The sequence below is a fragment of the Panthera onca genome, chromosome A3, assembly GCF_046562875.1.
Source record: "Panthera onca isolate mPanOnc1 chromosome A3, mPanOnc1 haplotype 2, whole genome shotgun sequence".
In the NCBI taxonomy this organism is placed as follows: Eukaryota; Metazoa; Chordata; class Mammalia; order Carnivora; family Felidae; genus Panthera; species Panthera onca.
In genome coordinates this window covers 73,678,023-73,703,605 of record NC_138341.1, presented here as the reverse complement: position 1 = coordinate 73,703,605, position 25,583 = coordinate 73,678,023, and the positions used below count along the sequence as shown (strand labels likewise).

The 25,583-nt window shown below is 38.8% G+C and overlaps 2 protein-coding genes across 2 annotated transcripts in view; both read right to left on the bottom strand.

Moving 5' to 3' along the window:
* The window catches only part of STPG4 (sperm-tail PG-rich repeat containing 4), a 46,120-nt gene extending 39,420 nt beyond the window's left edge, over positions 1-6,700 (bottom strand). The window contains 3 exon segments of the mRNA XM_060606644.3: positions 2,880-3,137; positions 4,516-4,575; positions 6,457-6,700. Of these exon segments, the coding sequence (XP_060462627.1) occupies positions 2,880-3,137; positions 4,516-4,575; positions 6,457-6,534 (396 nt within the window). The 5' untranslated portion in view covers positions 6,535-6,700.
* Positions 6,701-11,110: 4,410 nt separating this feature from the next.
* Positions 11,111-25,505, bottom strand: CALM2 (calmodulin 2). The gene is made up of 6 exons (XM_060606686.2): positions 25,394-25,505; positions 19,713-19,743; positions 13,003-13,146; positions 12,800-12,906; positions 12,430-12,565; positions 11,111-11,754 (listed from the first exon to the last, which is right to left on the bottom strand). Exons 1-6 carry the CDS (start codon positions 25,394-25,396, stop codon positions 11,726-11,728), a joined length of 450 nt encoding a protein of 149 aa, XP_060462669.1. The 5' UTR covers positions 25,397-25,505; the 3' UTR covers positions 11,111-11,725.
* Between the last annotated feature and the right edge of the window lie 78 nt (positions 25,506-25,583).

Below are 25,583 nucleotides of genomic sequence, written 5' to 3'. Positions count from 1 at the left end.
TGTTGGGGTTGGGGTGCTAGGGTGAGCGAGACAGAAGGTTAGGAGAGGGTGATAAAAGTGGGTTGCACACAGTTGAGCTTGGGGAGAGTTGAAATGATGGATCTTGAAAAACTCTAAGGAGTCAGGAGCTGAGGCAGAGGAGAAATCAAGAAACCGAGAAGCCAGATTGTTGGAAGATCATGTACGGGTGTCCTGAAATCATGACAGGAGACAGTGGTGGTGTGAAGGAGCTAAAATCATCCAGAAATGAGGGAAAGGAACCCAGGGGCTAGCAGAGGATGAGCAGTGACCGGGCAAAGGGTAGGTCATCACACTACAGATGGGGAGACACATGGCCCTACTTCTGTACATGTCCTACAATAATAATCTATTATTTCTCAAAAATAAACACAAAAAGAATTATTGTAAAAATTGAAGGGCCATCTCAAATACTCTTTGGAAAGAGCCAGACATAGATGAGTATACACACACATATGCATGCACATGTACACACACACACATACGCACATATATATATATATATATATATATATATATATATATATGACAAGCGTCTTTGATATAGACTCTCCAGTGAATTACATGCTTCAGAATAAAGGTGTTGAAAACTGTAAAAACGTTCTTACAAATAAAAAACAGCACTAATGGGTATAAAGTGAATATACTATTAAAAATTGTGAAGCTGGAGAATGTCGTTCTGTCTTAATAAATAACAACAATGTATATTCTATTTACCTCAAATTCAAATTATTATTATACTGAGTTCTGGTTTTTTAAAAGCCAGAGTTCTGGTTCATAAAATTATGAATTTTATTGGTGAGTAAACAATGTCACATCTCAATAGCTCTCCCCCTCAGAACATTATCGTATACCTTTCAAACAGAAAATTAGGAAAACATTGAATTCTTCCAGTTTCTATAGTACAATCCTTTGGGGGAGGTGGAGAGAGAGACAGAGGAAAAAGAAACAGGAAGAGCATGTTTCCAGGTTTTATCCCTCCCTCTGGGTAAGCCAAATTCTTTTGGTCTTTTAAAGGTTTAAATGTTGCCTAATATCAACCTTCTATGTTTTCTCCTTTCAGTAGTGGGTCTTGATCTACCCTCAAAAACTCCTAAAAGCAAGAAGAGAGGAAGTAGAAGGGAAGTGAATGGTGGTGGAGAATGAGGAAGAATGGTTTTCTAGTGGAGGTGGCCAGAATGGTTTCATATGTAGCACAGTTACCTGATACCATGCCATAAAAGTCTAAGCATACTTTAGTGTTTGTATTCATCCACTGAAGCAAACAGGATAAGATTTACCCAATGAACACTTACCATTCTGTCCTGGTCCAAAGATATAATTTGCAAAGCAACAAGAAGGGTTTACATATTGGCTATGATATGTGCTCATCCTGCTGAAAATTTCTTGTCCATCTTCATAACCACAGCCCTTGTATTTAATTCAACCTCCAGTTACAATGCATTCCTTCTCAGGTTATCGCAATAATATTCCAAAAAAAGTTGTAGAGATTGATACTATTACTGGCTTCTTTTTTAATTTTTTAAAAATTTTATTTATTTTGAGAGAGAGAGAGTGGGGAGGGGCAGAGAGAGAGGGAGAGAGAGAATCCCAAGCAGGCTCCGGATTCTCAGCACAGAGGCCCACGCAGGGCTCCATCTCACGAACCGTGGGATCATGACCTGAGCCCAAATCAAGAGTCGGACACTTAACCACCCAAGGCATCCAGGTGCCCCTCCCAGAAGCCCCAGGTGGCCTCTTTATAAATGGAGGCCCCAAGTCCCAAGTCCCAAAGGCCGAGTCACAACTCTGCATTTGCCAGTCTGGAACAGGCTTTCAAGAATGCTATGCCCCTCCCTTGAAACACCTACTCTGGATCCACCCATCCAAACCCTGCCCCTCATTCATGGCTGGAGGCACACTGGAAAAAGCACCAAATTTGGGCTCAGAAACCCTCAGTTAAAATTAATGCATCATCTACTTATCAGCTACATGCCTCTGAACAAGTGACTTAGTCTCTATTCACCTCGGTTTTCACATATAAAATGGGGATAACATCTGTTCCACCTATTTCAGAATGTTGGGGAAGAACAACTGAGAGATTACATGTGGAAACTCACAATAAGCTATAAAGAGCCACATAAATGTCATGTATTATTCAAGGTCCAGCTTGGGTCCTACTTAATCCAGGGAGCCTTGCAGCTTTTGAACCCAGCCTACACTGAACTCCCCCTGGCATTTCTTGCCATGCTATTTATCTTAGCACTTGATATATTTGCTCTTGTATTGTTACTCAAATACTCCCCAGTCAGGAACATCTCCCCTGCACAGAACCTAGCACAGGGCTGTAAGCATAGGAGTACTCTGTCTACTACCAATGTTATGAATGAACTGGCGGGGCAGAGAGTAGACTCTGACCTTCTTGGTACCACAGTGCTCATTTCTACAAGAAAGTTTTGAAAAATGTTCGCTATGGGATCCAGGTCTATTCACACTCTCATTAAAGGGTACTACTCACTGGAAAACTTTTCTCGTTAAAAGAAGAGGGTACCCGGCATCAACTGCTTGAGAGAACAGAAGTATGGCCCAATCACAGATAAGATCTCAGAAGCCCCCCAAGTCCCCCAAGTTGGGGAAATCCTGCCAACAATACCCAGAGAGGGAATAACTTGTCCCCATGTATTCTCCTTAGGTGAAGCAGACATCACAGGGAAAAATTTTGCTGGACATACTTGCATATTAGGCAGCCCTCATCTGATTTCTGTAGAAAATAAAGCATCATAAAGTTTTGCAATTTCTCCTGGGGAAGATGCGCTCTAAGTACATAGAATATTTTCCTCAGGGGTTCTGAGTAGCTTTCCCACAAAAAAGTAGCACTTTACCTGATCTTTGTAAACCAGCATGCTGGGGCTTGGCCGTGGTTTGTCTTTAAATGAGTAAGTGGCTCCTTGCTTCTTTAACAAGTCCAAGAAGTCAGGAGGTACATACAGGGGAAGGTCATTTAGTACTGGATCGTTTCTTTGCACAAGAGATGGTTTTTTTCTTCCTTCGTTTTTAAAATTGTAGGTTGCTATCACTGGATTTAATAGGGATTCTTCAATAAAAGTTTTCAAGTGGTAAGTGCCAGGGATAGGCGTATTCTGTGGAAAATTGACATCATTTTTTCAGATCAGTATGTGAATGGGTAACATCCCCTAAAGCATCATTCTTAGAAGGGTCACTCTTAGTATTTAAAAAAAATTTTTTTTTGTTAACATTTATTTATTTTTGAGAGAGAGAGAGAGACAGAGAGCATGTGCAGGGGAGGGGCAGAGAGAGAGGGAGACACAGAATCCAGAGCAGGCTCCAGGCTCTGATCTGTCAGCACAGAGCCCAACACAGGGCTTGAACTCACGAACCATGAGATCATGACCTGAGCCAAAATCAGACACTTAACCAACTGAGCCACCAGGCACCCCAGAAGGGTCACTCTTAAGGAGCATTTCTCTGTTTTAAAGTTTAATAAAATTTTATCAAATACAGTAGACACCCTCAACAGAACAATATTTCCAGAGAACCATGATTGTTTCCTTGGTGAGACAATTGCTGAATTATATAGCAAATGGGTCATGGCCATAGTCAAAGTTTTAACTTTTTAAAAAGTAACCTCAGAGATACTAAAACTTGAGATGCAGTTGGACTAGAAGTGTCAGATCTCTCGTGAAACCATTCAGGACAGTTTCTTGACAAAAAAAAAAGTTAGCCTATTTCTGTTTGATAGATAATGACAGGTTTCTTTCTAGCTCTCAAGTGAGAAGCTAAAAAATAAGAACATGAGGCTGAGGATGAATGGGAAGATTATGTGATCTGATGGGTCCCCTAAGAGGTTTGGTACTTTCAAATCCCAACCACAGTGTGGTTGAATGGCCAGACCTGAAAGTTTAGTCACTTTTGTTTTGTAACCGACTTTGCACTTGGTTCCACCCTTAAAATCAATTTCAAGAAGGCTTTGACCTATGGGTCCCTCTGTTATTGAAGGGTATGGATAGAAAATATTTCTACAATACAGAAATGATGTCTCTTGAAAGGGGGAATTTCCTAGTTATTTTTCTTTGATATATTATCACCTTGCTTTCCTACATTGACCATGTTAAGTTCTCATAGGCTCTCTGCCATCTAACTAAGATAAAAACTGAAACCAAAAAACAACAACAACAACAACAAACTGAAACCCACACCCCTTTTTAGAATGGAGGCTTTTTCTTGTGTAATCTCACCACCATCATAAACTACATTGACCTCATCTCGATATCCTGTAAAGCGCCTAGATTCCCAGTTTACTTTTTACTGCATCCAAAATTTAAATTAAATTTAATTAAATTTGGTTTGTCAGTCATATGCTGATACTAAAATTATAAATATGAGATGAGGTCCACTGTTTTCTAACAATTGTTAGCGACCTAAAGGGTAAGGACTGGTTAAAATATCAATGGGAATAAGAATCACTTGAATAGAAAGAATGAAAATATACATACATACTCGTAATGCTATTCTCCACCATCCTTCTCTTTGAAAAGATGATGTCTTCCGGGTTCGTTTCTATTAACAAACATAAAATGTGCTTAATCATTTGAGAGGTGATCCCTGGAAGTTAAATATATTTTATAAAACATTTGCTTGAAGAAATCAACACCTGTACCAAATTGGTCAGCCTGAATTAAAATGAAAGCTACATAATGATAAATTTTGCCTATAATATTTCCTCAAATTGCTATTTTATGATTTAAAGTGGTTTTAATCATCTAAATTCCCTTGGGAAAAATGAGAGTAATAAATAATCTCATCTTCCAGAGATGTCATAAGGCAAATCAGATGTTACAAAATGTGGTGTTCTTAGGAAGGAAAGAGTTATGTAGATCTAAAACTGTATTATTATAATATGCTTATGGTTCAGGTGATTGTGCTGGGAGTTCAAGGTAGAAGGGTATAGTCATCAAATTAATCTGATATTGGGATACAAATTCCTGGCTATGTGGCAAATGTTGAAAACTGCCGTTTCCTGGATTTACAAAGACTACCAAACATGTATCATATAAATATGATACAGCCAGTTCTCTCAGCTTGTCCAGCTAGCTGTGACACTAAAGAGGCAGAATGATAGAGAAGCCAGACAGACTTGGGCTTGAACTCCAACTCTGCCACTTACTAGCTAGGAGGACTAGGCACGTTACTTAACCCTTAGCCTTAACTCCCTCTTAGGAGTATATAAATAAGGCATACCAAGGTTGGCACAAGAATAAGGCATTATACATTTAAAGACCTGTACCCACAACCAGTACTCAAAAATAGTAGCTTTTATTTTTAACATCTCACCTGCCAAATTAAAAAACAAATTATTTTTGATATTCCTTAGTTTCCAAGGACGTTCTTGTCTTCCATAGTAAGTATTCTATACCCATTTATTATTATTCCACATTCGTTTCTGCCTCACCATCAACAGAACACAGTTGTTTATTTTTTCCTTTTGTGCTATTTCCACAAGGTATAGTCATTAAAATACTGAATTGTACTTTCATTTATAATGCTTTTGTTATAACGACAAAATGTAAGTTATTTCAAGCAACGATGCATTAGAAATAATAAACAATCTAATCAGTAAACTGATATAAATATAATTCATTCTTTCTATTTAGCAACTTATATTCACTCTACTTATGAGTACCCCTGAGCTAGTTTCAACATACACTGCTGTCGGAATTTCTTCCTACATGTTCCCTTTATAAGATTTCTGTTGAATCTTCTCTGTTGCACATTTAAAGCCACAGAAATTTAACTTTCTCGGGCAGGTCAAGACAGGACTCCCACCTCTACCTAGAACCAGGAAAATAAGCAGGAAGAAGGGAGAAGTAAACATGGTACTTCTTAAGGAAGGTACTCAGCAGACACTGCTTTGTTTTGCCCCAGGCGTGATCTAAACTCCACCCATCTATCACTTCAAATTCATTTAGGGGTGAATCACTTTTACAAAAGATAGGCTAACCATCCCTCGCCCAAATATACTTAGACACTAAACGCAGGTAGTTTCAAGTATTTTATAAATACTAAAATAGGAGGCAGAGGCAAAAACGTGTGCATCAGACTAAGTAAGGAAAAACCAATCCTCTCTAGGCAGAGGGGGAAATTAAGAAAATTAAAGCGGCTGTCCAGCGCAGTTAGTAGTAGGGAAGGAAAGAAAATACAGAAAACAAAGGGCGAATGGAAGGATGAGAGAGAGCAAAGGAAGAGGAAATAGAGCGAAGTAGACCTCAGATAAAGATCAGGAAAGACAGGACTACGGGTAGGTATGAGCGAAGGGAAAGATAGGAAGAACTAACAGAGGGGTGCAAAGGCCCAGCATTAGAGAGACATGGGAGTCGGTGCAGAGGACTTCAGCAGGAGATACTAGTGGGTACTGGGGAGCCTGGGGGAGGATTTCTGTACCGAGGTGACCACCGAACTGCCAGGTCCCAGGCCTTCCCTTAGGGTATTGGAGGTGAAGGCCATAACTGGCTGGTGCATGGCAACCTCCTTGCTCCCTCCGCCGTGGTTGGCGTCCGGTTGCCCGGAGGCGCCTGGGGTCCGTGAGCTCCTGAGCCTGCGCAGGGGACCCACCAGCAAACCGCCAGCTTCGCGTCGCGTGGTGAGACGAGAGGCGGACACACCGAGGCCCCGCCCCAAGCCTCGCGCACAGGAAATCCGTTCGAGGCTGTCACGCACGTGTGCAGTAAGAAAGTCTACAGGGCTCTGAAGGCGTCACGGAGCCCTGGGGTGGGTAGCCGCGCCAAGAAAGGCTTACAAAAGACTGTTTGTGGGAGTTTGAGCATACCTTAATCCCCACCGGCCTTTTCCCAGATTACCCCCACCCCACACCCCCAGGCAGGGAGACGGTATGCTTGGTAGGCATACTCAGCTTTAGAGGGAAAATCAGCCTTAGCACCCCCTTTTTAAGGTTGTTTCTAAACTCCTCCGGATTGAAATTCTGGGGGTGTCTCTCCTGCCTCTTGATTTGAGGAGCGAGCACTAGAGACAGTGGACTTCCCTAGCTGTGACACCAAGAACCACCCTTTCTTCTGACAGATTCTTTTCGCTTTCAACCTCTACCTGTAGCTTCTCAACCTATAAACATCCTCATCTTCACAAACTCTCCCCTCAACCTTAATAATTTCATTTGATGGAGAACCTCTGGTGTTCTAAGTACTTCACACATTACTCTAATTCAATCTTCACAACAACCCTGTTTAACAAATACTAACTCCATTTTATGGGTGAGGAAACCGAGGCTTCCTTGGACAGGTTAGCATATATAGTTGACTGGGCATCGCATACAAGTGGCAGCGGCAGAGTTCATATCCGGGTCTTGCTCCAGCACCCCACTGACCACTGTACCAGAAAGTTTCTCCTTAACTTTCACAGATTTCAAGAGTAGGCTTTCACTTCCCATACTTTCCTAAAACCATCTTAATCTGACACGTGTACACATCTATTAAAACTGGATTTGCTCAACTAGCCAGTGACCCAATTACCAAATCCAATGGGGGATTTTTCAACTATCAAACTTGACCTCCACTTGCCATTGCTGTATTGATTACTCCACTACCTCATTCTTGAATCCCTCTCCTCCCAGGACTATCAGGATCTGACCACTCTCCGCATCTGCTGTGATTTATCATCTATAAAGGTGATTAAATAAATCGGTACCTGCCCACACCAGGTTGTTGTGGAGACTAATCTGAGCAAAATGTTCATAACCATGTCTAGCATAATGCATTCAGTAAATACAGACTATCATTATCATTGCCTTTGGGACAAAAGCAAAATTCACAATCCAGCTTCATCTCCTTTCCCTCATTAAAACGTCACGCTCAGATACATACTTGGAAATCCCAAATATGCCATCTTCACGCTGTCTCCCCTTATGCTATTTATTCCTTTTTGACAACTTGACAAACCTCAAGAGTCAACTCCTCCTGGAAGCCCTCCTTAGCCTAATCCCTTATACCCCAAAGCATCATGTGCCTATCTTCACTGGAGAATTCATTCTGACAAATCGTTGCTCCCCTAATTTTTAAACATGTCCCAAACACAGGTTTTTGTCTGAATTCTGAGTCTTCTGAACACAGGAGGGATTAAAATACTTGAATATATATGGTTGACCAGTTTCCCTGCCTATTAAATAAAACCAGAGGATGGACTAGCACAGTGCTTTTCCAATAATAACGTGCATACAAAACGTTTGGGGATCTTCTGAAAATAGATTCAGATTCTGAGGCAGGGCCTAAGATTCTATAGGTGAGTTTTTGTGAGAGACTAGTAGACTCCATCTCTCAAAATACTGAGATTCTATGGGGCGCCTGGGTGGCTCAGTTAGTTAAGCGTCTGGTCTCAATCTTGCAGTTCATGGGCTCGCGCCCCACATTGGGCTCTCTGCTGCCAGTGCAGAGCCTGCTTGGGATCCCGTCTCCCTCCTTCCCCGCCCCTCCCCCACTCACGCACGCGCACGCACACACACATACTCTCTCTCTCGAAAATAAACAGGCACTCTCTCTCAAAAATAAACAAACATTACCAAAAATACTGGGATTCTAAATTCAACAGAGCCTTAAAAAAAAGAAAAAAAACTAAAAGCAAGGGGGGGTGGTGGTGGTGGTGGGGGACAACCAGGCATCAAGTTTGAAATCAAGAACTGAAATTATAAGGCCAAAAGGCTAATAACCAGAGTTTTCACAAATGTTAAGAGATTAAATCAAGTCTATCACTGTTCCTCATTTCACTTTCTTATTTTGGCTGAGCCTGTAAAACTGGCTCAGCAGACTAGGGACTGGTACTCTAGAGACTAAAGGAATATGATGAAAGGTACAGAGAAGTCTAGAAACCCATACAAGGTGTGAAATAGAAAAGAACATCTAGATGAGAAAATAGTTTTGCATATCTCAAAAATAGAAACAGCATAGGTCAATGACTTCCAGGACTTCACCAGTAAGACAGATTAAGTATGTAGGATAAACAAAATGTCCTCTTAAGAAAACATAGTCTTGTACAGTATCACTGAGAAAATTTTAAGATTTATTTTCAAGTTATCATAACAGCAGTTTTAAAATGGAGGATGCATTTGAGAATTCAAGAATACACTAAGTAGAGGTCAACAGTGCCTGTTAGGCATCAGATCTTTAATAAAAATTTTGTAAAATACGTCCTGAAGTATGGATCACTTTTATTAACTGCAGTAGTGATTTATGTTAGAATTATCTGAGAGCATGGGGCGCCTGGGTGGCTCAGTTGGTTGGGCGTCCAACTTCAGCTCAGGTCATGATCTCACGGTTTATGAGTTAGAGCCCCATATCGGGCTCTGCAGACAGCTCAGAGCCTGGAGCCTGCTTCCGATTCTTTGTCTCCCCATTCTGTGCCCCTCCCCTGTTCATGCTCGGTCTCTATCGTTCAATCATGAATAAATGTTCAAAAAAAAAATTATCTGAGAGCAAACATGTTACAGATAGTACTAGGGTAAGAATTATCAATTACCATAATCCTGCGATACTAAAAGAGGCAATATGGTTAAGATTTGAACATAGGACTAAAGCGTTCAAAAATAGTCCTGAGTTCCATAAGATTGTTGTAGGAAGTGGAATGGAGATTTGCATCCAGCTCAGTACGTGCCAAACATGACCCACTAAATTATATAAAACTGCTCACTTCAATTTCCTATAAAAACAAAATGCCAATTTTGTGACTTTTGTGAATATTAGAACATAAAAATCAGTATGATATACCAAAGTACCCCTAAATAGTGTCCCCTTCCAACCTGTTAACCTAGGTAAACTTCAAAATGTAGGGATTGGAAAAACTGTTGGAACTGCGAAAGATTAACTGTGACCAACTCCCTCATTTTAGAGTCATAACTGGTTTAAGAGCGTAGTAACATCAACTGAACACCTACTGCAAACGCCAAGAACTATGCTAAGTACTTTACCTTCGTTATTGTAAAAGTCAAGTTAAAAACCAGTTGGCTCAACTATACCCATTTTGCAGGCAAAATAACTGAGGCTTAGAAAACACTGACCTCTTCAAGTTTTACACACAGCAGTGATATGAACACTGTTGAGATAAAACTCCAAAGCCCATGTTTAATACACTGGAGACTACTGTGACTCAACACCCAGGCATGTTAATCTTTGCCCCAAATACTTTGCTGGCCTTCCTTTTCACTTATTACATGTAATGAAGGTCTTTCTATTTAATTGATTGCCTGCCTAGCATGTAATAATGTAACACCCCGTTAGGATTATCAATGCCTGTAACTTCGCTCTAAAACCTACTTAGTTCCCTTTTCCTTCACTAACCATCCACTTTTCTATTTTCTGGTAGAATAAAGGTATTGAAATAGTCCAAGATGGGCAATAGCCTGCCAAATGAATTAACCCCCTGGGAAGATAAACCTTGTGGCTACAATAATCAGATAACAATTATACTTAATGTTTTAATCTTGGCTCTGGTTTACTATGGAATTTTGCATTAAGTATTTAAAAGGTAGCTAAAACAAACAAACCCTGATAACCACTTTTTGAGCTTAAGATCATAAAGCAATGGTTTAGAAGCAAGCAAAAACTAAAACCAGAAGTGCCAATCCCCTCCTAAAGATTAACTTTTTTGTAAAACATGTTGCAGATAGGCAGGACAACCCAAAGTTCTCTTTTGCCTTATGAAGAAGAAAAAGCACTATGAATAAAACATTAGCAAATAGAAGTAAAAGCATAATGACACCCTCCCCTTCTTTTGGATTGTTTTTTGTAACAAATATTTTAAAAAGTCATTGCATGGATGAAGTTAATACGGACAAGTGGATATGCCAAAGTTGAAGAGTAAGGAAACACTAAACACCTACATTATGCCAGTTCCCATGTTACGTACACTTACAAAAAGTTTTTTAATCTTTCACTTAAACCTTTTGAAGGAAGTATCATAATTTCAAAACTAAACACAATCTAGAGAGTAAAAACAAGCAAATAAAAACATCTAAATTATACTAAGTAAAAACCACCCCACTTGATTCTCAAAATTGACCTCAAGTTAATTAAATGACTCAGATTCAGAGCAACAGTTGGGTAAATTGTAATTTTTTTATTGGAAAACAAATATACAACTTGGAATGGATTTGAGGCAAATTGTGCCATAAGCAGATTTTCTTTAAGTGGCTAAACAAAGTTTAAAAAGCAAGTTAACAATAAAAGAAAATGTTTCTGGTACAGGACCAGCAGTACAAAAAAATAGTGTACGAGTACCTGGATAATACACCCGTTTTGCAATAGTGCAACTTTTAAGTACATATTGTTGACTGTCCATAGTCCACGCAGAGTTACAACTCCACACTTCAACAACAACATGCTGACAATTCCTAAAGAAAACTACTTAAAAAAAAGGCATAACCCAGATGTTCCCTCATTTGACCAACTCCATCTAAGTTTAGATGTGCAGAAGGGCTTAGATATATCCAGAGTAAGCCACATGCAACATGTTACTTGTTCATTTTTCTAAAATAAGGTTTCAGGACAATGACAGTAAGATAAGGGAAGAAAACATGGAGGAATAAGTCCTAATTACTATACATGCATATTTTTTGACAGCAGGGGGAAACCTTTTACAGATAAGTTACAAACAAAGAAAAGGCAAATAAACAATTTTGTACAAGAAATTTAACACATTCTGTACAATGTCTTCACTTTGCTGTCATCATTTGTACAAACTCTGAAAAAGAAGAAGCACACAAAAAGTGTCAATGGCAAAAGACTGACAAAACCAATCATATTACTCAATATCTGAGCAGTCTCCATTTCCCCTTTCTTTCCTCAAAAATACCATATGGTACAGAGGAAAGCTAGTTTACTTAGACTGTCAAGGCTGGAACTCCATAAACTAAAATTACTAAGGATCATTAACCAATAAACAGAATTAATGCTTTTAATAAGCTATTGTAAATAGAAGCATTCTTGCTCTTAAGTTTGGTATAACATGGTAATTTTGAATGGAAGCATAAGTAAACAGTTTTAGACTAAAGCGAATTAGAAGAAAAATAAATCCAATGAAGGAAAGTCACCTTAATTTCATTTTGAGGATCCTGAAATAATTTTAAAGATTTTCAAACTGTTCTACAATCATTATACAAAGATCAATTCAGCAGTCTGCAGTACAGTGCTTCTCAAACTTAGATACTAGGTATATGGATAGGACCAATAGTAAACCGTTCTAAAAAAGTTCTCAGGTGATGATTTTTGCCTAATCTATAGAAAACACTCTGAAAAGCTAAAGGTTTATAAATATAAAAACCCATTTTATCATCGTCCCTAATTTTGACCTATCAGATACCTAACAAACACCTATAACTTAAAATCAAAGTGCAAAAGGAGGTAGTGAAAGACTTACCTTCATAGTTTACTTGACCATCACCATCAATATCTGCTTCCCTGATCATTTCATCAACCTCCTCATCTGTTAACTTCTCTCCCAGGTTTGTCATCACATGGCGAAGCTCTGCTGCACTAATATAGCCGTTGCCATCCTAGAAAAAATTTAGTATAATAAGTAAAATTACAGACCCATAGGGAAAAAAATACACTTTAGAAATACATACCAACTAAAAACAATCTGTAGTTGAACTATAAATTAAAGGTCACGGAGGACAAAGCAGGATAGCCTACACTGAAATCACCATTTCTTAGTTCCAAAGTCAAGTGATGCCTTCTTGCCAAGAGTCATCCTCAAAATTTAACAAATCCAATCCCTGAATACCTACCTTATCAAACACACGGAATGCTTCTCTAATTTCTTCTTCACTGTCTGTATCTTTCATTTTTCTTGCCATCATTGTCAGAAATTCCGGGAAGTCAATTGTGCCATTTCCTGAAATGGTTTGTTTAGTTGAAATATTACAACAGGATTTAAATAACCCTCTTTGACTCCCCCTCCCCAAATAAACCCCCAATTAAAAAAATTTACCATCAGCATCTACTTCATTAATCATGTCCTGTAACTCTGCTTCTGTGGGATTCTGCCCAAGAGATCTCATTACAGTTCCCAATTCCTTTGTTGTTATAGTTCCATCACCATCCTTGTCAAATAGTGAAAAAGCTTCTTTGAATTCTGTTTTAAAGAGAGACCAATCCAAATGTACAAATTAACAACAATAAAAAGTAAACTCCTAAATGAAATCAATTAATCAATTCTTAAAAGCAAAGATATATATGGAGGTAGCACCTGAAATCAGCTTTTGATTCCTAAAGAATTAGGTGCAAAGACCTTGTGATATTTCAAACATCTTTAGCTAATCATACCAATATGTTGTTCATATTGACATATCAGCAATTTTTTTCACCTAAAATCTTACAGAGAGAGCTCCAATATCAAGAACAGATAAGAGTCAAAATTATTCTGGATTGAAAGAATCAAAGCTTCTCTATTTTCTACTGAAGCTCCAAATAGAAAAATAAGACTATGGTAGCACCATGTGTTTCCATAGAGCAACCATATGCATTGTCTGAAGTAATCCTCAAAAGTTAAAATTAAGCCTATTTAAGAACCTACTAATTTAAGAACAAAAAAAACTTTAAACTTCAGAACAATATGCAATAGGCTAGTTTCCTTTTCTGAGATCTAAGGAACTATCACCAAATAATCTATAATGATACTAACAATAGGATGATCAAGATATGAATGGTTAGTTTTAGCTAAGTATTGTATTACTAAGAACAAAGATAATTTAGACCTTTATTTAGAATATAAAATCCCAAGGGTGCCTGGTTGGCTCAGTCAATTAGATTGTCTCACGGGTTCATGAGTTCGGGCCCATCAGGCTGTCTGCTATCAGGGCAGAGCCTGCTTCGGAAAACTGTCTCCCTCTCTCTCAAAAATAAACATTAAAAAAAAAAAATTTATATATGTATATATAATATCCCAAACTTTTAATATAGTGAAATATATTATTATCTTAGATCTTTAAGATGTCTTGTGAAATTATGTTCCTTTTAACTCACCACTGCATTACATAGAAAGCTGTTGGAACAACAGTCCAGAATTCCTGGCTTCATCATTTATTTTATAAACTAAAGCAGAAATTAAATTTGGTAATGCAAGATCATATAAATGAGCTAGTAACAAAACCAGTATTTTCTGATAGGGTGCTTTTTAAAAAGGTATCAGACCCCATCAGCATGCAAATCCAAAAGCAGTTCCAAATTTCACAGCACTAGTTTCCTCAAAATATCTATCCATTTGAAAATGTGTACCTGACATGTTTTAAGAAATAGTGTGCTTCCCTCTTATATAATCCCATGTCCTACTCCTCCCAGTTTCAATCCATCATAATCTCTTCACTAGTCTCAACTACTCTTCCACTGATATCACCATTAACATGTATCATGTGTCTTAAGTTTAAAACTAAATTCAAACCCTGTATTTTCTCTTAGGTGCCTGCCCTTATCTTCCCCCAATCTTGGGAAGCACCATCACTCACATTTCTTCTACGAATCCACTATTACAATTACTTCCAGCTCCACTCATCAGTTGAAAACGCCAAGTCTACCAATAACGATCTAGTTGCTCAATCGAACAATTGTGCTTAAGTATGTGAGGCAATATAGCATAGAAACTAAAAAGCAGACTTTGGAACTCAACCACTTGGGTTAAATAATATCAGCTCTGCTACTTACTAGTAATGTAACCTTAGGCAAGTTAAGTTACTACCTCAGCTTCCTCCTTTTTGTTAAACAGGAGTAAGTGAACCTACTTACTAAGTTTATGAATTTAATTGATAAACATAAAGCACTCAGAGCTATGTCTGACAAGTGTCAAGAAAAAGATGATCTCATTTTCCTGCAGCATCCAAAACACTGAAAAAATTCTAAACTTCTCTTGGCTTTCACAACAGTACTTCAGTTTACTTCCTACCTTACACTGTCAAAGGCTCTTTCTCCCATTTATCTCTCTCACATGTAGATATGACCAATCTTCTTATCCCTTTTCTTCTCTCTGGCCATTTCATTGATGCCCACTTATAATGAAGACTTCTTTAGCCTACTGGTCTCTCTCCTTAACATAATACAGTAGTTCCCCCACCCACAGTTTCACTGTTGTTTCAGTTACCAACACCAACTGCAGTCCAAAAGCAGGTGATCTTTTTGGCATACTGTCAAAGTCAATAGCAGCCTAACACACTACATCACAATGCCTACCTCATTCACTACACTTCATATCATCACACAAGAATTTTATTATCTTACATCATCATAAGAAGGGTGAATACGCTATATGAGAGACCACACTCATGTTAACTTCTATTACAGCATATTATTATTATTGTTACTGTTGTTCATCTTTTATTGCACCTAATTTATAAATTAAACTGTATCATAGGTATGTGTGCATAGGAAAAACTAGAGTTTGGTACTGTCAGTGGTTTCAGGCATCCACTGGGGTCTTAGAATGTATCCCTCCCCACCCTATAGTACCTTTATTTTGGACTTCCTAAAAGACATCGCCCCTGGCTGACCCCAAGTAAGACTTACAAAAAAGAATTCTATATTCCTCAGCAACCCTAGGAATGCAAACAGAAGACATTTTTAACTCTTTCCCTCTGAACACTGCTTCATTCCTTTTACATCTCTACAAGACATTATCTTGTTTCATGGCCCTGTCATCTTTTGCTTAGACCATTACAACAGCCTTCTAACTGGATTCTTTATTTAAAATTACCCACAGAGGCACCTGGGTGGCTCAGTGGGTTAAGCATCAAACTTGGGCTCAGGTCGTGGTCTCACAGATCAGGAGTTCTAGCCCCCCCATTAGGCTCTGCGCTGACAGCTCAGAGCCTGGAGCCTGCTTCAGATTATGTGTCTCCCTCTCTCTATGCCCCTCCCCCGCTTGTGTTCACTCTCTCTCTCTCAAAAATAAATACTAAAAAAAATAAAATAAAATAAAATAAAACTACCCACACAACTATCTGGTGCTATTACTACTTTTTTAGATTACCACATTACCTTCTTCTGCTTAAAATCTCTTAACTGTTTAGCTTTAGACCAAGTTATCACTGACTAGTTGGGTAATTTACTACATTCAGTAACAAGACAATTCCATTCCATTTAATATTGTTTGTTTTCAGACAAACTCCCCTTGTTTCAGAAGCTTAGTGGCAAAGAATTGATTTTTACAAAATTAGCATATAATAGATTAACTAGATTGACTCAATGACAAAAACAGATCAATAAATCCCACAAGTAGTAGAATTTGAAGACATTTCCATTTTACTCAGGTTGTCCCCCAGCCCCAAGCAGGACATAGAAATACTGACTAGAAATGCATAAACTACTAGGGTTTGAACACATGGCATCTATCATCTAATAACTTAAGTCACAAGAAAATTATCTTTATGTATAGATGTACACCATTCTAAACAGAAATTCCCATGAATGACTTAAATCAAATGCCTGTTTACCAACTTCCTAGTACTTAGAAAATTCTGAACTTAATCATCTCACAAAGGGCATGTATCAGACTTTTGTTGGCACTACGTAAACTAAGATTATTATTTTTATCAAGTAAGTTTTACCCCTACACTGGAACTTCAAAAAAGAAAAATTCTTGTTAGGTTTTTCTTATTAGTCCCCTAAATGTCAAACACCAACAACTGACATCACGGCAGGGTCATCAACAAAATTAACTTGTTAGTAAGGTCACACTGGACTCTTCTGGATTGCCTTTTAAGACTAGGTAATGTGAACAATTCCAGTAACTTCACCTAAACAGACATGCTTTTTCTACATTAAGTTATTTGCTGTTAGAATTTCTAAACAAATCTGAAGTAGTAATGGTTATCATATGGAGATAAAAATAGCTTAAAAAGTACCTTAGTATATTCAATGTTGATTTATTTATTAAGCTTGTTAACATTTCATTTTTTGATAAGGACTCTAAAATGTTACTAGCTCCCAGTGATTACAATTTATCAGGATAAAGAAAATAATTTGCCTCCACCTCAAAGGTGGACATTAAAACAATCAAATTAGGAGGAAGGGATTTTCGAAGGAAGCAGAATAACTCTTAGGATACAGTAGATGGTGTTCTGGAACATGTTTAAAGTGTATCCATTCTTCAGTCCTTACTATGTGGGAGGCACAGGGGATACAAGAGGCAACAAAAAGGTCCCTGATCTCACAGGGTTTTATTTTAGTAGAATAAAAGCATTGGCTTCTCTAAAGGTTCACTAAACCTGGGGTCCAAGGAATGGTTTTAAAAGCCTAGGAAGGGGCACCTGGGTGGCTGAGCTGGTTAAGCGCCTGACTCTTGATTTCAGCTCAGGTCATGATCTCGTGGTTTATGAGTTCGAGCCCCACATCGGGCTCTGTGCTGTCATGATAGTGTGGAGCCTGACTGGGATTCTCTCCCTCTCTCCCTGCCCATCCCCTGCTTGTTTTCTCTCTCAAAATAAACAAACAGAACAATAAAAATAAATAAAAGCCTAGGAAAATGCAGGGTAGGAACAGAATCTAAAATATAAAATAGATTTTCTCCCATCCCCACTGGAAATTTAATTTTATCATGAAAGTCAATGAAAAGACCACATTTATCCTAAAGTGAATGCTCCAGTGAACTGCTAGAATTCTTTATGAAAATGCTATCAGTCTTTGAAGACTGATCCTCATCTATTTAATAGAAACAAAGTATTTTGTTTTGATAATTAGTTGTATGTGTGGTTGGGAGGGCAATAATGAGCACCAGGTATGTGACAGATACCTCAAATGATACATTTGAAAGTGAACATGCTGTGTTATATACAGCAGGAATAACTATCTGACTAGGAATACCAAGAAATGAAAGGCAGACAGGGAGGTAAATGTATTAGAGAAGAATTTAAGACCGGAAATATTAATTAGCCCTTCAGATCCTAAAGGAGACATTATTAAAAACAACAACACTACTTTAGAGTAATTTACATTTCACAAACACATTTAAGATAATATAAATGAACAAAGAAACTATTTCCAAAGCTCTGCTTGACTGCTTCAGCACTCAGTACATGCAATTTATCAATCCCAGAAAGCAATTCTCAGATTTAAGTCAAATTCACACAATAAGTAAAAATAAAACTTACTTATATATTTGGTCCTTAATGCTAAGGAGCTTTCTACTCTACACAGTCCTATGAAATAGTATTTGTGATGAATGTTTGAGGAGACTAGTGATTTCTGGGTCCTCCAAATTTGTGTTTACATTGGTGGGGGCTTACTTTAAATGGGATATATAGTGGAGTTCCAACTGGGCTTCTCAGTTTTCTCTAGCATTAAAAAAAAAAAAAATGCTTTAGCGATTTGGAACACTTCAAACTTCTTGCCTACCAGGAAAACTGGTAGTTAAAACTGCTTGATACTTGTGTTAATAAAAGTCTGAAGAAAGTAGAGTTTGAAAAGCATTTTAACACTACAATGAATTAAAAAAAAAAAATCTTTTGCTAGTTTCTCCAACATTTTGATGTTAACCAGCCATCACAAAGTGTTAGAATAAAATCAAAAGTACCAATATTTAATGTTATCACATAAAGACAACATGACAAGTTTCACATAACAATTTCACTTATTGCCATAGCAAGATTTAAAAGCTCATTTCAATAGCTGTTACTGTTCTTTAAGACAAAATTCAACTTATTACACATTTGTAAAACAGAATGATTAACTTCTGGATTTAAGTCTTTCTCTAGAGATAATGGTTATCTCAGATTGATCCCATGTGCAATTCTAAGGTTAAAATATTAGCTACTTTAAATTGGGGTAAATTCAATGTTCCCGTCCTGATTCAACATTTCAAGTTACCTATTAATTACTACTTGGCTCTTTTCTTCTTGTGAACAGTAGTCTGGAGTTGGCAGTGTTAAAAACTACCCAGAATTCATGTCTGAAAGATAATCTTCAAGAAAAACAAAGACCACCACCACCAAGCTCCAAAGTATATACCCACATAGCCAAAAAACTTGCCTTAAAAAAAAATTTTTTAATGTTTATTTTTGAGCGAGAAAGCACTAGGTGGAGGAGCGGAAAGAGATGGGGGACAGAGGACCCAAAGTGGGTTCCACACTTGACAGCAGTGAGCCTGATGTGGGGCTCGAATTTACCAGCTGTGAGGTCATGACCAGAGTCCAAGTCTCAGACTCAGCCGACTAAGCCAACCAGGTGCCCCAAAAACCTGCCTTTATTTACGGTTAGCTCCATACATCTTTCACAGGCAAGCGTACCTTCTCATTTGACAAAGCAGATTCAATTACTATGTTACATTACACTCATTTGTTACTATCTACTGCATAGAGCAAAGCAAACTGAGTGTGTGAGTGTGTGTGTGTGTGTGTGTGTGTGTGTGAGTGATAATTATTTTTTTTAACGTTTTACTTCATTTTTGAGAGAGAAGAGAAAGAATGCGAGCGGGGCAGGGGCAGACACAGAGAGGGACTGAAGATCCAAAGCGCACTCTGTGCTAAGAGTGGACAGCCCGATGAGGGGCTTGAACTCACGAACTGTGAGATCATGACCTGAGCCGAAATCATACATTTAACCGACTGAGCCACCCAGGCACCCCCAAAGTGAATTCTTTCATACAAATAACTTATTTTTGAGGTTGGCTATTCACTTTATAATGAAATCTAATGGGTACAATTTATTATTTCTTACCTGCAATCTGCTCTTCAGTCAGTTGGTCAGCCTACAAAGAGATCACAGAGATAGGTAAGTGACTTCAGAGTATACAGATTAGCAGTTAAATTAAGAAACTTTAAGAAACAAGTTTTAAAACTTTCAAGTTTCACCTTGTACCATAAACTGCATTTAGTCTAACATTCCTTAGTATGAGCAACAGAGAGAAAATGCACGTGAAAAATGAAAGTGTCTTGACCAAGTTTAATATTTAAACCAAGCTATTATTTCAGAATACATATTGAAGTCCAAATTTCACAAAAACTGAGGGGGAAAAAAAAGCAATTTGGCATACTAGAATACTAGAGAGTTTAAATGGAGTTGTTATTCTTCTAAAGCAAGGATAGAATCCAACAAAAACATTATTTCCTTTCTCAAAATTAGGATACCTAAACTTAAGCTCACCTCCTCTGTTAGATGAAAACCACTATTAGAAGAAATGTCCACTGAACCAAAAATAATGTCCAAGGACTACATTCAAAGTTACCCCTATAAAAGGTTAAACACATCATTTGGACATGAAAAGGATTTTCCAAACCTTAAAAAAAAAAAAAAAATACTAAGTGAAAATCCCATCTATTATAAAGATAAAACTCTAAGCTGTCCTAGTTGAGGCAACAGGAAAGCTACCAGTTTTTACTTCTCCTCACCTGCCAGGCAACTGCAGGGAATCCAGGATTCTAACCACTCGAACTACATTATTTACTAAATGTTAAATCCAGCTATCCATTTTCTCTTGACTTTTAAAACCCCAAAGTGAACCTAAGGTTTGTGATTTTTTTTTTAACACTGAGAGGAGTTACTTATTTTTTGCTTAAAAAAAAAAAAAAAAAAAAAAAAAAAAAAAGCCCAGGCATTTGCTAAAGTCCATTATATACATGGTTTTTATTCAATCTTCATAATAACTCTGTATTGGTATCATTCTTTATCATACAGATAGGGAAAGAGGTTCAGGTTAAATTTCTGGGAGGAGTACAAAATTAGTACCTAGTAAAGTCAGAATTAAACAAAAAGGTGTTAGACATACTCAATACCTCTAAGTTTTAAATGCAGAGTACCATAATTTATAAACATACCTAAAAAATACCGAGGCTTCTTGTGCTTCATGTGGCCTTCATCCTGGGACATTTCACCACTTACTAGTACATAAACCCATGAAACAACCCATGTGGTACTGAGAACCCAGAACAAGAAACTACCTTCTAATATCCTTACCCATATGAAATCAAGCATTCTGTGATTAATCCATTCTTTTACTGGTATGAAAGAATAAACACTGCCTGGTTTCACTCTTTTAAAGGAACACAGCTCTGGAAAAAAATACCTTAATATAGAATAATAACATCACATTTTTTCTAGTGGACAGCATGACAAAATGTGGGAAGGACCCAGAAAGCTTGAAAGTTTCTCTCCCTGCTCAACAATTTTCATTTGACCTCAAAGCAAACTCAACTGGTTTCTATTTAAAAAAAGAAAAAAGCCAAAGGTCTGCTATCTTAAAATTGAAGAGGCAACAATTAAGTTCAAATGCAGAAGTTGAAAAAAACCCCAACTTGTATCCTTCCAAATCCCAATCTTCCACCAAGTATCTGATATAAAATCAGTCCTATGTTGTTTTCCCTATGGAGTAAGACTTAAAACACAGTAAATCCACTGACTTGGTGTTTACTTTTGTTAGAGACTATAAAGGATTTACTTCTAATCCAATCCCATTTTGCAGGATTTCTATCATTTATGAAGAAAGGGCAGAGTAGACAAAAAAGGATGGTGTTTTGAGTCATTGGACTAATATCCTAGAGCTTTGCCACTTAATAGCCATGTGACCTTGGACAGGTTACTCAACTGCTCATAGTAAATTTCATCTGTACAATACCTACCTTACAAGGTTATGGTACACAGTAAGAAACTATGTGAAGGACCAGCCCCAAGAATTCAATGATAATTATTTTATTTATGTTAACTTACCGAAAAACCTACAATGTTAAATATGAACCTGACTATAGTCAACTTCCACACAGACATGCGTGCATCATTATCTCGTTACAGACAGTAGCAGGGCCCTCATTAAAGATCTCACAGACTGTATCATATGCAGGTATTTTGAAGTCTATTTTCGTCCGGCTATACTTTGTCTTTTATACCAGTCATCTTAACTCCACTCTATATTACCAGATTACTTCTTATGAAATACTTTGGACGATCAAAATATACATAAGCACGTGTGCTTCTCTTGTCATGTAATATGGAGATACCTATTTAAAATTTATCCTTTCTACAAAGTTAAGTTCAAAATGTATTATTGCCACATGGAAGTTTATTTCTTAATTTTACTTTTCCCATCCATTTACAATTAAAAGCACTATATTGTAACTTGGCATTCTGTTTGATAGTTTATTCCTTAAAGCTTATTTGTGAATTTTTCTAAGAATGTGTTTTCTTAGAGGTAGAAAGCTGACAAGATGGCATGGGGCCATTACATTTTGTTACTCAGCCTTCAAAGTGCTCCTGGATTTTGCTTGCATTGTTTCAAGAAACTTAAAGAAACTTTTGTATTTACTACTAAACCAGAGTTCAAGCTTTTAAAATAAACTTTATCAGCAACATTCAGATTAAGGCCTACTAAAAGCAAAAATACACGACTCCCTAGCACTCTAATTTGTAAGCCTTTTCCAACTACATGCAAATAAATCTGGTTCTTATTTCTGTCTATGGAGAATGCCATTTTCTTAGAAGAACGAGAAGAATTATACTTTCGGGAAAACTCAAGTTCATTAACACGTGTGTTTATCTCAGTAAAGTGAAGAACAATCCACTAGAGAGATGACTAGTTCTTACTCCTTTATTTCTACAATTGATAGAATTTCTACTGTTCTGGTCACTACAGAGAAAGCTTCCAGGCATAGCACGCTCTCAGGTTCCACATCAGACCTACTGAAGTACAATCTGCATTTTGAAGAACCACAGGTGATTTGTAAACATTGAGAAACACTAATCTAGACTAATGTGTGACCTGAAAAGTGAATGTATTATGTACCTACTAAACATTTCCTAACTGGCATTCAAAAGTAGACATGGATACTCTTGGAACTTATCTAGTGAATGGCAGTTTAAAAATAATCCAAAATTCTTATTTGAATAAATAGACGAATCCATAGGCTTAAAACGGAACACAAACTTCTAGCTTTCATTCATTCCTCTTAATTCCAAGTTTTACTTAGATACAACAAAGGCTTACTAAGTTTTTTCTACATTTCAGAAGTCAGGGTATTTATTTTACCTATATCAAAATAGTCTTTAAATTATTTTAGTAAACATATAATTCTGACAGAACAGTACTATGTAGCATCATATAAAGAAACCACTAGAACAAATTATTTCACAGAAATTAGGATCTTTACTAAAGGTCTAATTTGATCATTATAACTAAATCTAGAAACTTCTATATATTTTAACAAGGCCATAGTGGATTCCCTCAGTTTAACAGAGATGCCCTTGCAATAATGATTATTTAAACAAGCACAAAAACTTTCTACCTCTTCACATCTTTTACTTATCAGTTGGGCCCCAAGTCTTCTTAAAGCAATCCCCCACCCTTTCAATGAGCATGTATCAACTACATATAAACCCAAGAACTATGGGAGCAATCTTATTCCGCTTCCACACAAATTTTTATTCTATAAGTTGATAAGAGTCCTAATTTTAAATCTCCAGGTTTTAGAATTATGAAGTTACCTTAAGACAACTTCCTAATTAATTTTACATAACAATGACTGTCAATCGAACGCACCAATAGTGTAAACAGGAACTACAAAAGCTTACCCCTGGCATAGGACCATGAAAGCGTACATACATAGCAAACTGCATGCATTACCAAGAAAATCTATTCGAGCTCCCGATTCAATGATTAGACTGATTAGGAAAAAACTTTACCATTCATCTGAAAACATTTTTAAAAATTTACCCCACAATTTAGAATCTTGATTACATGCATATAATGTACACCTTGTTTCACCTAGAAGAGTAAATTCAACTAGTATATTCAAATCCAGAATAATTTAAAATAATCACAAGAGAACCAGTGCATCAAACTTAAATAATCACTCGTTTATCCAAGGCGAACTCCTCGCCCCACACCCATACAGGCTGGAGGTTTCAGTTGGCAAGAATTCCCAACTCCTGCTTAAGATGTCACCTTGCCTTCTGGACACACCCATCGCTGTAACCACTTGGCAGACGTTAACACAAAATAGGTATTGCAAATTACCGCCCTCATTAGATTTTTTTTTTTTTTAAACAGGAAAAAACCAGGAGTTCCGGTCTCAAGTGACGGGAAGATACTTTTAAACTTCCCTGCTCCCCCCGCCCTCGGTATATTCTTGTTATCACTACCGTATTTGATACCCATTACTGAATAAACGAATTGAACTGCACGTTAAGATGGTCTGGCAATTTCTGTAAGGAAATACGACTCATTTTCAAGGGGATGGGTGCGGGGGCAATTCTGTGCATGTGGTTCTTTGACATTAGGAGTGCACGTGAGTACTCAAGAATAGGATATAGACACTGGCTCTTTCCAACTACTGCGGGAGGATAAAAGCGACTTTCAACAGAACCGCAGTCACCCCAAAGCTTGCTTTCGGTAGGTGAACAGGAAACGCCTTTCAGATCCAAGCTGGAGCTGATTACTTTCTCTAACAAGAAGACGCGCACTGTAAGGATGCGACAGACTTCAGGTATGCAGCTCATTTCAATGACAAAGCCACTTAGAAGAAGAAAAATTTGTTTTCAATTGTCCAGCCATGGGTGGTGGAAAAGGCCCAGAGCCCAAATGGAGCGGAAAGATCAGGATTCAACGAGCTTCCTTCTCGCCACCAGAGGGGGATGGGAAACTGCCGAGGCCGCCCTCCCCCACCCATCCCCAACGGGCAGGCCCGCAGCGCCGCGGGCCGATACCTCCGCAGCCCTGCAGGTGCCAGCGCAGCAGCTGGGGCGCAAGCCGAGTCAAGCGGGCGGCGGCCACGGCCCCGCCGCCCCGCCCCCCGGCCGCTCCCCGCTCGGCTCCGGCTCAGCCCACACAGCGCGCCGCGCCCACTCGCGCGGCCCCCGGCACCCCCCCTCCACCGGCACGCGGGGGATGCGGGCTAACGGCGGCGCTGGCGCTCACCCCGGGCCTCGCGCTCCCTCCCGCCCCCTCGGCGCATGGCGGCCGCAAGCGGACAAAGGCGCTTCCTGGCGCCAGCACTAACCGTCCGTTGGGCTTTTGAATCCAACCCCAGGACTGACCTTTCGGGATGCCAGACCCGAGGCTTTTGCCCCCCACCCCCCGCCCTTCCACTGTCTCGCTTCCACCATGTGCTGGGCTACCCCTCAACCCGGATCTATGATCCTCACCCAGCCAAGCCCCTGAGGAGCTTCGCTGCCTCGTAGGCAATGCTCCCAGCCCCCAATTCGCCGGGGGACACCTCCCTAAGGAGGATAAGGATGGGGGAGCACCTGCGACGCAACCGCCGCGGTGCCCCCAGTCTCTTTTGCGCCATCTCTCTGGCAAAGACCACTCCTGATGGGTGTGGGGGAGCAGAGTTCCCTTTCTTTCACAAATTCGCTTCAACCTCGCCCCCCCCACCTCAGGCCAAGCGTCGGCAGCTTAGCGACGCACTCACCATGCTGCAAGCGCTACCGGTCTCCGAGAAGCGACCACACAACCACTCAGCTCGCTCGCCCTACTCGGACTAATTCTCCTCCTCCGCCCCCAGCGCCTCATAAACACCTCCCTCCGCCAGATCCCTCCGCCGCATGCCAGATAACGGAACATCGCAAACGAGTCCCGGCCAACCCCCTCCTCTCTAACTC